Genomic DNA, 13519 nt, shown 5'->3' on the forward strand with positions numbered 1-13519 from the left:
ATGGGCTGAAAGCTCCAGTGTAAGGACCAACTACAGAAACACGTGGAAGAAAAGGCGAGTTGAACGAACGGTGGCTGAACTACAAAGTGAGTGATGCTTGAAGCTGTTGTACACAAAGTATGAACTGCCTTCCTTTGGTCACTAAGTTTCAGAGCCAATACGTTTTGAGTTTCAGAAGAACTACAGTGCTGTTTATAGCTTGATTTCCATAATTTCTGTTCGTATCCTGGGCTTTGGCACATTTCCTTTTTCTTCTTTAGCACTTTCCCATCATCTCTGTTCAGTTTTCTTAAAAAATGTTGTGGAGGCAGCTGGAAAAAAAAACAAACATTTCAATTGGTTCTCACTCCTGCTGGATCTAAGGAAAGATATTGCAAGTTTTACATCCTAGCAGCAGATCTGCAGCATCACACGTCACAACGGAAAATAACGTTTCCTCAACACACTGACGCTCCTGATTGACTGTTTATTGAGGGGACAGCTCTCGTCCTTTCCATGAAGAGAGAGAGACAGAACACTTCCTTCGTAGCCCTTGCTGCCTTCACTGACAATGTGGGACAAATAGAAAACTACTTTCACTACTCAGTCACATTAGTGATGCATTAAAAACATGTGGCTGGTGCATCTCTAATGGATACAGTATCGTGTTAGAACATGTACTCCTCTGTCTGACAATACAAGGTCAAAAATATATCAAATAGTCCCTCTTTTGTTAAAAAAATATTTACAAGGGAAGAGAATGTCTACAGTGAGGATGTTTGAACACACAACTGCAAGCACATGATGTAAACAACCAGAGCGTGTGTGATGGAGATGAAATTTTAAAAAAGGCTCAGTGACAATTCAATAACAGCGATAGATGCATTTGTATGTCCACGCCTCTTTAGAGTGGCACCAAAAATAAGACTTCATCCTTCACATCCTGACCCAATGTTCAGACTAGAAATAAACCATTAGCAGAATACTGAAACGTGATGGAGGCAGTTTATTAATCACAGCTCTTTTCCCTTTTCGGGCAGTGATGCCATTAAGACCAGTGAGTGTTTTAAAACACTCCTTCTTGGAGTGTTCATAGATGCTCTGACGTCTGGTGTTTTGTGAGAAACTACATCTGAGTTATTCACAACTTTCTCGTGACACAGCTTGTGATGCGATTCTATGAAGCAACAGAATTTTAAATGCTGGATGTTTACGAATAATTAGAAATAAATATATATATATTATCCTAAAACTAAAATCCTAAAATGTAAAGTGATCACATCTTACCTGGATCAAGTTTCAAGTCTCTGAAAGATGGTTTTAAATAGTGTAAAAGCTTCCTGCAAAGCTGGAAATCAACCCAGAAATACGGTTCTGTACCAGCTTCCATTCACTGTAGTGGAGTCAGACCTCAGTAAGACTATGAAGGAAAAGCAATGTGACCAAGTATTAAACCTGAACAGTGTTTTCTGTCTGGTCTCGCTCCGCTGCAGGGATGTTAAACGTACTCCAGCGTGTCGGTGACATCACCGGTGGGTGTGTCTACAGCTGCAGCAAAGCACTCTGGGTGTGATCAGGAGTGCAGAAAAGTGAACAACCAGTTTTTAAATGAGCAAAACTGCTTTTCAAAGCTCAAGGTCAACTCAGTGTTTTTTCCTGATCGTTTGACCAATGATCTGCTGAGAGAAAGCTCCGTGTGAATATATGAAGTGCATCTCGGACTGGGATGAGTCCATCTCATTCTTTTAACGTGTAGATTCAAACTTAAACTAATCCCATATTTCCATCGTGGTTCAGCCGCTAAGACCTGTGTGAGCACTTGATGGTCCAAAACTCAACCCAAAAAACATTCAGCAGGGGTCGTCACGGGTCCAAAAGTTTGTACCCAAACTCCAAGATTGTACTACCAAGACCTGAACCAGACCCGTCTATCATTTGACAGCTGGAGCCCAGACTCATGAGCAATGACGGACCTGAACGACCCGATCAGCACTGATGTCACAGCTCAGACTGCTATTCAGAGGTTTAATTTACTGGTTGCCAAAGTAAAACTGTGTCCTCCCTAAGTTGACCGAGGGAGCCGTCTTCCTGTGACTTTCCAGGACAGGAGTTAGAACACATCCAGCTTTTGAAAACAGGAATTTGCAGATAGTGAAAGGGAAGGACAAAGATGGCTGACATTAGTGGCCCATGGCAGGATCAGACCTGCAGCCTGCATCACGACGGCTGGATCTTCTGGAACCCACTCTAGCATGACCCATAATGCTAAATCAAGCTGGAACCCGCAGTAATAGAACAGAACCCACCTGACCATATAGTAAAATGTGGTTCTGTTGGTTGTCAGGTCACAGTGAGCCCATGGAGACCTGCAGCATTCATACACACCCTCCATCATAAAAACATTCACATACAGATCAGCTCATCTAAGAACTCTCAAACAAAGAGGTATTAAAGGAATGGTGAAGGCAGCGTCACAAGTGAACAATGGACAGAATCAATGAAGACGGTTGACAGCAATGAACGAACAGCTTGAATATACAGTCAGAAGCAGCTCAGCTCCCATCAGGCAAAGCGGCGTCCGACTCAGGGGTGTGATGTGTGTAGTGTGTGTATCCAGGTCTGTAAAAAGACCCACAGGTCCCTGTTCCAAGATTGATGTGATTCTCACACAGAAAGCAAAGCAAAGACAGGCACGTTGTCCAACCTGTGGCCAAACGAACGTCTGCGCTCTCCCGGCTCTTGTGCAGCTCTCATACCCGCACAGAGCCACACACTGTCCAGAAGAACGCTGAATGAAGCTGGAGGTGTGACCCACGCAGATCGACTAGTCCCTCTCCTACACAGATGTGGGTCAGAGTTTGTCAGGAGAGTCGGAGCCTCAGTACTCCACAGTCACTGCTTTGGTCTTGAGGTATTCCATGAGGGCGTCCTCTCCTGTGGACGAGACACACAAGATGTTCTGTCACACCCTGCTTGCAAAACAGATGCAGTCATTCTCCATGCACTCTCGCTCACATGTTTTGGCTCTGCCCAGCTCTAGACACATTTTGGAGGGAAATTTTTAAGTCTCTCAGTGAGAGTTCTGCTCTCTCTATCAACCCCAATCTACTCATGGCTAATATTTGGCGTGAGACCCGACGGTATCGCTCTTAGTAATAGCATGTATGACTTTATTGCGTTCACGACTCTACTTGCGAGGCGACTGATTCTTCTTAAATGGAAGCACCCGTCCCCACTCTCACATAGCAGATGGATTTAGGACGTACTGCTGTACATTAAATTGGAAAAGATCAAATTTACGCTGAGTGGGTCCTTGAAGAAATTTCACAAGACATGGACTCCCTTTTTAGTCTACGATGACAGACTACCAGTAGTGAACTGGGATGAGCATTGATGCAAACTGGGCTTGGTACATACTCACACAGGACTGGGCTTTTCTCCCGCCCTTCTCTTTCTCTTCTGATCTTTCCCCCTCCTCTCTTCTCTCCTCTCTTAATTAATTAATTTAATTTTTTTCTCTTCCTTCTGGGTGTGTTATCTGTTTTCTTGTTTCTTTGCTTGTCTGGCCAGGATACTTGCCATTATCTTGATTTATGTGAACAGAACTTTTGCTGCCTCACAGGCAATGACTGAGACCTAACCAGTATTCTGAAGGTTTCTGTGTATCGTGGGTCCATCGGTCCCGGTTCGGTGTGGCTTTGCCCCTTCACATCAGAATGACTGGGACGTTCATATGTGACTCTGCTCACATATCAGGCCACCTGCGTAGCTTTGTCCCCGTTACATTGTCATTCTTGTTCATTTTATTGAAGCCATAACGGTAATACACTCTGTGTATTTATTTACTTATTTTATTTTTATTCTCCCTTTTCTCATATTTATTTTTTATTTCTCTGTACAGCTGTGCAGCTGTGGGGCGGGTGGGAAACGGGTTGGAGGTTATAACTGGCATACTCGATGAGGTTGATTTTGATGTTTCTATATTACCCTGTAAACTGCCAAAATGTTAATAAAAAGATTTATATATAAAAATAAAATGTTTTGTCACTGTAGAACACTGCAAAAAATTGCACACATTAACATCAGGTGGTAGATCGGATTGTCCTCTAGTCACAAAAGTGGTGGTTTGATCTCCTCCACAGTGGAAGTGTCCTTGGGCAAGACACTGAACCTGAAGTTGCTCCTAATGGCAGGCAGCTCCTTGCATGGCAGCTCTGTCACCGTTGGTGTATGAATGTGTGTGTGAATGGGTGAATGAGAAACACACTGTAAAGCGCCTTGAGTAGCACTGAGGTAGAAAACACTATATAAGTGCAGTCCATTGACCATCATGAAATGAAAAGAAGACATGAATTAAGCTGTAGCATATTGCTGCATTACTTGTCAGATCTGACAGATTTTTGAGGCCCCAAAGTCATGAATTTATCCAGAATTTCAAAAAGCCACACATAATATGTGGGAATAAAAATATGGAGCCACTCCCTTTACCTAACTATGGAGTCGCTGCTTTCAGAATCAGAATCAGAAATACTTTATTGATCCCTGAGTAGAAACAGCTGCTCACATTCAAAGTCTAAATAAAGATAAACAAAAGTAGAAAAAAATGTTCTAACATATAAGTAGCTGATTTATAATGTATGATTTATGATGTAGCTGATTTGTGAAGCTCCTTCAGTGCCACAAAAACTTGAAGTTGCTCTCTGGTCACTGACTAAACCCTGAACACTCACTTCTGTGGACATACAGGGTTTGCCATGAAAAGAAGCCCTTCTGCTTGAGTGGCTTAGATGTAACTCCACAACATTGCTTCCTAGAATGCACAGATCTCTGCCTCTCTCCCCTCCCTGCAGCTCGAGCACACCAGCTCTCCTTCACCTCTGTTTACACACTGTAAAACTACTCTGCACTGCACAATGGCAAGGTGTCATATTGTCATAATTCAGCTCTGCGTGGCATTTTTTAAATTATTCCAGTATTTCAAAAACCCATACATAATTTGGGGTAACAGAAAAAAGGAGCTATGAGAATATCTGGACCCAAATGTGAAGCCACTGCCTTCATAAAGACTTTATGGGTTCCTCAAGAGGAGAAATAAAGAAATGAATCAACTGTTTTCAGTGCTCACAACTAGAGAAGTGACTTTATGGATAAAACCAGCGAGCACTGCTTCATCTCACTGACAGCACAAACGTTCATTCAAGTCAGAACATGACCCAGTGTCTCTGTCAGTAACATATCTACAACATCTGTAAAACACCTTTAAAACAAACACCAATAAAATCCCAGGGGTCTACTCACCGAGGTCTTTGCCGAAGCCTGACTGCTTGAAGCCCCCAAAAGGTGAGGCCACGTCGGTCTTGTTGTAGGTGTTCACGAACACGGTTCCAGCCTCCAGCCGCTCGCTCACATACATGGCCTTGTTGATGTCGCGGGTGAAGACGCCTGAGGCCAGGCCGTACTCTGTGTCGTTGGCTCTCTGCAGCACACCGTCCACGTCACTAGGAGGTTAGGAGCAGAAGGACAGAGGCAGGATGTGGGACGCTGCAAAGCAACTCCAGTCACATGGCAGCATGACAGCAGGACGCTCTGTGGACTCACCCATTGCTGAATTTGGACACCACCATGACAGGACCGAAGGACTCCTCTTTGGCGATGAACATGTGATCCTCCACGTCGGTGAACACAGTGGGCTCCATGAAGAAGCCTGAAGGAAACGTTTGGAATGCTGACTGGCTAATAACAGGCTAACAGTTCTAAATACTGAAATCTCCACTGAAAAAATAGGTTAAAGCAGCTCCTTTGTGTTAAATGCTAAAATGATAAACTGACAGTCAATATATGATATACTGTAGACGTATTATTTATCATTTGCAATTCTGAGCTCAACCAGGCCTTTAGCATGTAGCTGATAACAAATACGAGAAAATATCACCTTTGTAGTTTAAAACACAAGAAGCACAAACACAAATAGTCTTTAGCTAAATGAGAACCTGTTCTCTGCTGCTAACAGAGCCAAGCTGAGGATTTGTGAAGTAGTTGTTTTTTGCCAATGCAAAATGAATAATCTGACAGATTTCTGTACTAAAGAAAGAACCTTCAGATAAAACCTCAAACTAGCTGGTAGTGAAAAGTATTTCTGACTCGATGATTGAACCGATAAGAAAATACAAGTGACCCATCTGCACGAAATCAGTCGCATTGTGTCTGACCGTATTTGACGGCGATATGGACCAATCTAAGTAATAAACCCAAAATCAGTACTTTATTATGTGTTAACGTAATTCAGGCTGTATTGTATTGTACTGATGTCGTGTAGATGGGTCACATATAGACTATCTGGTAACGTGAATGAGCTCCAGATGCTGCCTGTCGGCGGCGTGTCTCCTACCTGGCCTGTCCACCTGCTTGCCTCCATACACCAGCGTGGCTCCCTCCTTCAGTCCGATCTCACAGTACTCCAGCAGCTTGTCCAGATGGGCTTTGTGGTTCTGTGGGCCGTGGTCTGTGGAGCGATCCAGAGGGTCTCCGATCTTCATCTTCTTGAGCTCCTCAACCTTACAGGAGAAAGACAAAGAAACCAGAATCATTGGTGGGTTCAAACCTATGAGCCTCAGGTTATTTTCAGGGTAATCTTAAGCTCTTGTCTTGGTCAGTGTGAGGACTTGTTTCTTTCAGAACATTCTAGGTTTTCCAGACTTTCCATCATTTGATGTGATAAAACTTGCAGATTTTTTCATATGAGCCTTGAAATCAAAGAAAGATCCTGTCATGTTTCTACATGTATCTCACCATCAAATATCTTTTCATAATTATCTTCTGATCACAGCTTTTAAAGCATTGAATTTAAAGCAAATCCATCATTTTATTCATTTCATGTTTCCTACCAAGTGGCGGTGTGGGCTCTGTGATGGAGAAAAGGCAGAAAGCACTTCAAACCACACTGCTCTTTGGAGCACAAAGAAACTGTGTTGAAGGAAGAGTAATGTGTAGGGATGGATGCAGCAGTGTAAGCAGGCTCTAATTTATGAATAAATCTAATGTAAATAAAAACTATTTCTCACAGACAAGCAACTAAAACTGTTGGGACGGTTATGTCATACGGCTTTATTTGATCTGCGCTACACCTGACAGTAATAAATACTCAGAGAGTAATTCAACCAAGAAGAAATTATGTACATGTGGGTACAAAGTGTGTCCATTAGGATGTTTGTTTTTTTGTGTGTTTCAACTGACACTGTCAAACTGCATTATGGGTAGTGTAGGAGGTAGGGCTTGCAGCTTGACCCAGTGCACTAAACAGAAGTACCCCTTTAATGACCAGTATGCACCGTGTGAGTCGATGGCGGCGTTGACGTTCTGACTCACCACTCGGCTGATGAACTCATCGTGTATCGACTCCTCCACAAACAGACGTCCAGCAGCGATGCAGTTCTCCCCCTTGTTGAAGTACACGGAGCTCATGCCCTGTCAGCAACACACACACACACACACACACACACACACACACACACACACACACACACACACAGTCACCTTGTATTTACTGCTGTTGTTTCTTTGCTGTCAGTTATTGTCAGAATGCATTAAATGATAAGTTTATTTCTTAAAATCATAATGTGGCCTGGGTAATACTCTGGTAGTCCCGTATACATGCACCGATGTGACTAATCCTGAAGCCAGTCCTGGACTTGTGCTCTCTCACCATGCGAACAGCCTTGTCCATGTCACAGTCGCTGAAGATGATGAGAGGCGACTTCCCCCCCAGCTCCAGAGAAACCTTCTTCAGGTTACTGACCGCACAGCTGCAGGAGGAACCACGGACAGAGCATGAAGTACCATGCAGCAGATGTCTGAATCAGTAACCGCAGAGCTCATCAGGTCTTACCTCTTCATGATCTGCTTGCCAATAGGTGTGGAGCCGGTGAAGCCCAGCTTGCGGATGTCTGGGTGGTCAGACAGACGCTGTCCCACCATGCCACCTACAGGAGACCAGGGAAGGCCATGCGGTCAGTAACAGACACCAGCACTACGACACAAGCCTCATGTCTTGTGAGTCACTATCGATAGAAACTGCAGAGAATCAGCCTTTAAAATGAGCATCTTCAGTTTCACAGATCCATCAGCTTCAGCACATATTGACTGAATGTTTGTGCAACGGTTCCCAACCTCATGGTCAGAAACTCCCCAGAGGTGGAGAGCTGATGACAAGACTAAGAAACAAGAAAACCTGAGCAATGTAAACACACTTTACAGCAATACCTGTGTGAGCCTTTATAAATGATTTAAATTAAACACAAATAAAAGGATAAATCACTCTTTAACTGAACTGCACACAGTCTACAGCAGGGGTGCCCAATCCTGGTCCTCGAGAGCCCCTATCCAGCATGTTTTAGATGTGTCCCTCTTCCAACACACCTGATTCAAACAATCAGCTCATCATCAAGCTCTGCAGAAGCCTGATAACGATCCTGATCATGTGAATCAGGTGTGTTGGAAGAAGGAAACATCTAAAACATGCTGGATAGGGGCTCTCAAGGACCAGGATTGGGCACCCCTGGTCTACAGGTATAGAACCTTTCACGAGGGTCTGCAGGAAGATTTTTGTTTTTGTTGGGAACCAGTGGGATAGATGTTCAGATTCTCTTGGTACTTTGGTTTCATTTGCAAAAGCAACAGTCACAAGTGCAATGGAAAAGAAAAGGGGACTTTAGATTCTGTGTTTGTGTTCATTACCAGAGCCTGGCAGAATGTTGATGACTCCTTTTGGGATGCCGGCTTTCACTGAGAGTTCAGCAAACTTCAGTGCAGTCAGAGGAGTGACCTGTGGACATCAGCAACAACAACTTCAACAAAAACCGGGCAGGCTCAGCATCTGTCTGACTGGATGTAATCAAACTAGACACTGGATGAGCTGTATGTGGCACTTCATGCATAAATCAGCTGAAAGACTGGATACCCTCCAGTGTTCATATTGTGTTTATGTGAAAACTACATTCTCACACTTAAGCAGGGAAGTATTCAGGTGAGGAAATATGGCTGAAAAGAATATTTCAGTACTTTATCTGAGGCACAAACGGTTTTCACCTGCGCGGGTTTGAGGACCAGAGTGTTTCCAGCTGCCAGGCAGGCTGCACTCTTCCACGCCAGCATCATGAGAGGGTAGTTCCATGGGATGACGATGGCACACACACTGTCACAGGAAAAACACACTCAGTAAAACACACCGACTGAACGTAAATGTAAACATATTTAACATAACTGCTCATTAACACAGATGTGGACAAGCGTCTGTTAACGGGTTCAGATAATTTGTTCAGTCCAATCTTAGAGGCAGAAGGTCAGCACAGTGCTTTACCCCAGAGGCTCTTTCTTAGTGAAGGTCAGGTTGCGGTTGGGCCTGGCTTGGTTGATGGGGATCGTCTTTCCCTGCAGAAAACAAGAAGCAACAGAATGTACCTGTTAGCCCCTCTCAGACATGGGACATTGCTGGTGTAACCAACCCGTTAAAGTGTTAAAGTTTCCGTTAATGTTCCTCATGGCCTCATTCATTGACACTCCCCAGAGCGTTGGAGAGCACCACGGTAAGAATGTGAAATGTGTCATTCATCAATATACCCAGTGATGTATGGTACGTCATAATGCAACAACAGACTAAATCTGAACTAACAGCAGCTGAGCGACGTGTCCAGATTACTAACAGCCTGGTTAAACTGTCAAACTGACACTTGAGGACAAAACCTGAGTATGACCCAAACCTGCAGCTGATAAACTGTGACTGTGTGACAGCTCACCTGTCTGAGGTGAGCAAAAGTTCCCAGTGTGACCTGCTGTTAGAGTCTGATTGATCCTGTCTCCACATGAGGGGTGATTTATAATTAAAACTAATTAATGAAGTTATTACTGTTGCTCTCTCTCTTTAACACCTAATGCTGCTGTGTGATGCTGCAGGTTTCTAATAAACTTCTAACAACATAATGACGTCACCACACTGTTCCTCTGTGTGCTAATGCATAACTCTCTCTGTAGGGACACACATATGGATCCTGCTGCTGTTTGCAGGTATTTAATAAACTCAGAGCTAATAGGAAACAACTGTAGAGCGAAATGAGTGAGAAAGGCGTGTTGTAATTGTGGCATATAAACTGTGTATTTAGCACTCTGTGTGACGTTTTTGGACAAATATTGATACTAAAATGTGGAAAAATCTCACTTCACACAGCTCGAGGTCTCACTGCTCGTGTGTTCTTATCCATTAATGTTGCTGTAAGATTGCCGGCTTCACTGTTATTGGTGACCAGCATGTACATTCATGAAGCCAACACATTCAGTTGCTGTCAGATCAGCAGAACAGAGCGCATGTCTGACATGCTTCATAGTCTGTGGTGAATTTCTATAAAGCCTCTCTTTGTGTCCAAATAGAAGAGAAGACGTGTTCAGCATTAACCTACCTGGATTTTGTCGCACCAGCCAGCAAAGTAGCGGAAGGTCTGGATGGACATGCCAACATGTGTCTTGAGGGCCAGCGTGTACACAGCTCCTGAGTCGATGGACTCGATGGTGGCCAGCTCCTCCTGGTGTTCCTCCATCAGGTCTGCAAGCCTGAAGGGAGCAGGTAAGAGGGAAGAGAGTGTAATGGTGATTTAAGTCTCTATGGTTGTGGTTAATACACATATCAGCTACTTGCTTGTATCTCACAGGACTGAGCTGACTGTGTTCTGTACATCTGAACAAGGTGACAAAACCCCAGAAGGGTCAAAGGTTTGGTCTCATCTACACGTTGACGATGTAATGCAGCATTTATTAGTGAACTAATATTACAGCTGACACAGTACAACATCATCCCTCAAGTTTTTAGTGACATTTTGATGAATGACATGAAGCTGTGTAGAGAAAGTTGCCTGGACTTGTACAGATTTGGTAGAGCGAGATCAGATCGAGCTGTAAAGGCCTTTCAGACTGTAGCTGTTCCGCTGGTGGACAAACTTGAGTCAAAAAACTGTGTAGAAAAGAAGAGCAGCCACCGTGACGTCCCTCTTTGATTGGTGAACGATAGTTTTGAAGGATCAAGTGTGGAATTCAGCATCGCCACCATCAGTAGCCTCTCCTGAAGTCTTTTCCTAAAGCATATCTGCATCTGAGAGCTTTGAGTTTTATTTCCTTTAAACTGTCTTTTATTTCTTTTAGTAATAGTTTAGCTCTTCTAACATGGTGCTACATTTATCTGTGTGCTGCAGCTTCGTCCTGGTCGACTCGCTGCTTGTTTCTAGCCTCAGAGAACTTCTTATCATGTAAAGCCACTGTAATCCTCTAGGGGGAGCTACTGACTTGTAAAGCAGACTCCCTCTGTCTCTGGGGTTCATCCTGCCCCAGGGCCCAACTTCATAAGCTTCTTTGGCAGCAGCCACCGCCCGGTCCACATCCCCTACTGAGGCGTAGGACACCTTACAGATCACCTGGGTGGAGGACATGAGGGTCACACACGGTCCAAACATCCATCACAGCAGTCTTTGAAAGTTTCAGTCTGTGTGTATACGTGGTGTCATGTGACTCACCGATCCATCAGTAGGGTTGATCGTATCGTACGTTTTGCCGTTTTCTGCATCCTCAAAGCTGCCGTTGATAAAGCACTGATACGGCATTTTCACTGTCATGTTGTTCACATCTTTGGTTGCCTGGAAACAAAAAATAACAATTAGGAGAAAGGATCTCAACTCAACACTTTTCTGACATTTCCTTGGTGGTCAGACTCACATAGTCCACGACCAGCTCCTCCTCCTGGTCCTCCCCTCTCAGTTTGCGGACAAACATCTGGATGAAGTCCTGGAAAGTGGTGGCCATGTACACGTCCTCGTTCTGCAGCTGGACGCCAGCACACTTCTGCTTCACCTCCTCCACCAGCCTGCACACACAAACAACAACTCCTGTCAGCACCCACAGCTGCAGTGCTCTCTCTTCTGCTCAGCTTCTCAATAATTGGTTGTATTGGTCAGATGGCTTTTAGCTCTCTTTCACATGCTGCTTTTTGTCTAGTCTTTGGGTTGTTGTTTCTGTTTAGTGAAGTCACTTTGATGCCAAGAATCCAAATGAACAACTAAGGGTGGGCCAAGCACAGCAAGGGCCTTCAAATGTTCTCCAGTTTAAACTAAGAGTTTGTGCAAGTTTCAGGTTTAATTTGAAGTAAATACTTGATATCAGCTAATCACCTGTGATTTACGCTGTGCAGTTTGTATTATTTAAATATAAATTCTAAACTTTTATTGTTTTTGGCTTATTGGAAGTGTTTTGTTGCATACTGTTAAGTCAAATCAAGTTTATTTTATTTCAGTAGCACAACATTACAATTTTGTCTCAGCAAGCTTTACATCTCTACAACACCTTCTGTTTTATGACCCTCAAACTGCCTCTAGAAGTACTTTAAAGGGAATAAAAGGAAGAAAGCTCTGGTGCTCCACAGCCGCTGTCAGCTCAGCTTACTGTGTGTTTACTGCTGGCCACTAATTAAAGCATCAACACTCGCTGTCACACTTGGATACAATAATTGAATTTTAAAATCTCATACGAAATCCTTCCAACCAAAGAAATGCATTAAATTGTTTTGTCAAGAGAATTCTGCTCATCTTATACATTTGTCAGTAAACATTAATGAACATATCGACGCTCTGAGACTTTTACTCAGAGATGTGGGTTTTATCCTCGCCTACTAGCTGAGACTGCCACTTGTCTGACTACTTGATTGGTTTCGTAAAATCAAGATGTGTTTCCATCTCTGGTCCACAAGAACAGCTGAAGGAACCAGTAGGTGCACTCCCTGCTTCCCTCACCTGACCACGTCCATGGAGGCAGCTCCAGACTTGAAGAAGTCTGTGGTGTCCTCAACGGCTGGGACGTTGCTGAGGATGCCTTTCCAGATGTTCTGTAATTTAAAAAACAAGGCTGACTTTCTTGTTTGAAGCCATTTACAGTCAGAAGTCAAGCACTAGGCCAGAAATGAATCAGCTGACAGCAGTTTACTTGCCCTGATCTCCTCTGCCATCTTCTTCTCATCATCAGTCAGCTCCACGCTGGAGCTTTCTCCAGAGGAGAAGTATTTGGAAGCAGGAATCATCTTCCCATCTTCAAACTGCAGGTTCTTTACCAGCAGCTGCAGATCAGACAAACAGTATACTGATCAAACACAGGAACCAGAGGACATGCTGACACACGCTATGTTTGAGTTAGCCAGCTGAGTTCAAATGACCCAGCAGTGGGAAAAGCGACAGCATCTGGAGTTCAGCATGATGGCAGCCCATAAAGGCACGGCTGCACTTGTTCAACTCTGCCCCTGTTTGCTCTGGATGTTTGCCTTGCAGTGCAGCAGGCTACAGTGACACTCACAGCTTTGCCATCAGTTCCATACAGGACAAGTCCGTTCTTGGTGACGATGCCGGGCTGGGCAGCCCCCTCAATCTCCAGCGGTTGACCGGCTGCTACCGACCCCCCCAACATGGACGAGCCATAAAAGGTGACAGACTGAGGAAGACACAGAGAAGCAGTTAAACAC

At 44.0% G+C, this 13519-nt stretch overlaps 1 protein-coding gene across 1 annotated transcript in view; it reads right to left on the reverse strand.

The window, feature by feature from the left end:
* Window positions 1-452: 452 nt before the first annotated feature.
* The window catches only part of aldh1l2 (aldehyde dehydrogenase 1 family, member L2), a 36702-nt gene continuing 23635 nt past the window's right edge, over window positions 453-13519 (reverse strand). Inside the window, exons 6-22 of the mRNA XM_008293543.1 lie at window positions 13354-13488; window positions 12995-13120; window positions 12801-12892; window positions 11731-11878; window positions 11532-11651; window positions 11305-11432; window positions 10428-10578; window positions 9335-9405; window positions 9064-9169; window positions 8713-8800; window positions 7865-7958; window positions 7682-7781; window positions 7345-7443; window positions 6368-6533; window positions 5578-5683; window positions 5278-5477; window positions 453-2913 (exon numbers count right to left, since the gene is read on the reverse strand). Coding sequence (XP_008291765.1) covers window positions 2858-2913; window positions 5278-5477; window positions 5578-5683; window positions 6368-6533; window positions 7345-7443; window positions 7682-7781; window positions 7865-7958; window positions 8713-8800; window positions 9064-9169; window positions 9335-9405; window positions 10428-10578; window positions 11305-11432; window positions 11532-11651; window positions 11731-11878; window positions 12801-12892; window positions 12995-13120; window positions 13354-13488 — 1986 coding nt within the window. The 3' untranslated portion in view covers window positions 453-2857. The remainder of the gene's footprint in view (window positions 2914-5277; window positions 5478-5577; window positions 5684-6367; window positions 6534-7344; window positions 7444-7681; window positions 7782-7864; window positions 7959-8712; window positions 8801-9063; window positions 9170-9334; window positions 9406-10427; window positions 10579-11304; window positions 11433-11531; window positions 11652-11730; window positions 11879-12800; window positions 12893-12994; window positions 13121-13353; window positions 13489-13519) is intronic.

The sequence above is a fragment of the Stegastes partitus genome, unplaced genomic scaffold (genome assembly GCF_000690725.1).
Source record: "Stegastes partitus isolate 25-593 unplaced genomic scaffold, Stegastes_partitus-1.0.2 Scaffold893, whole genome shotgun sequence".
Lineage (NCBI taxonomy): Eukaryota > Metazoa > Chordata > Actinopteri > Pomacentridae > Stegastes > Stegastes partitus.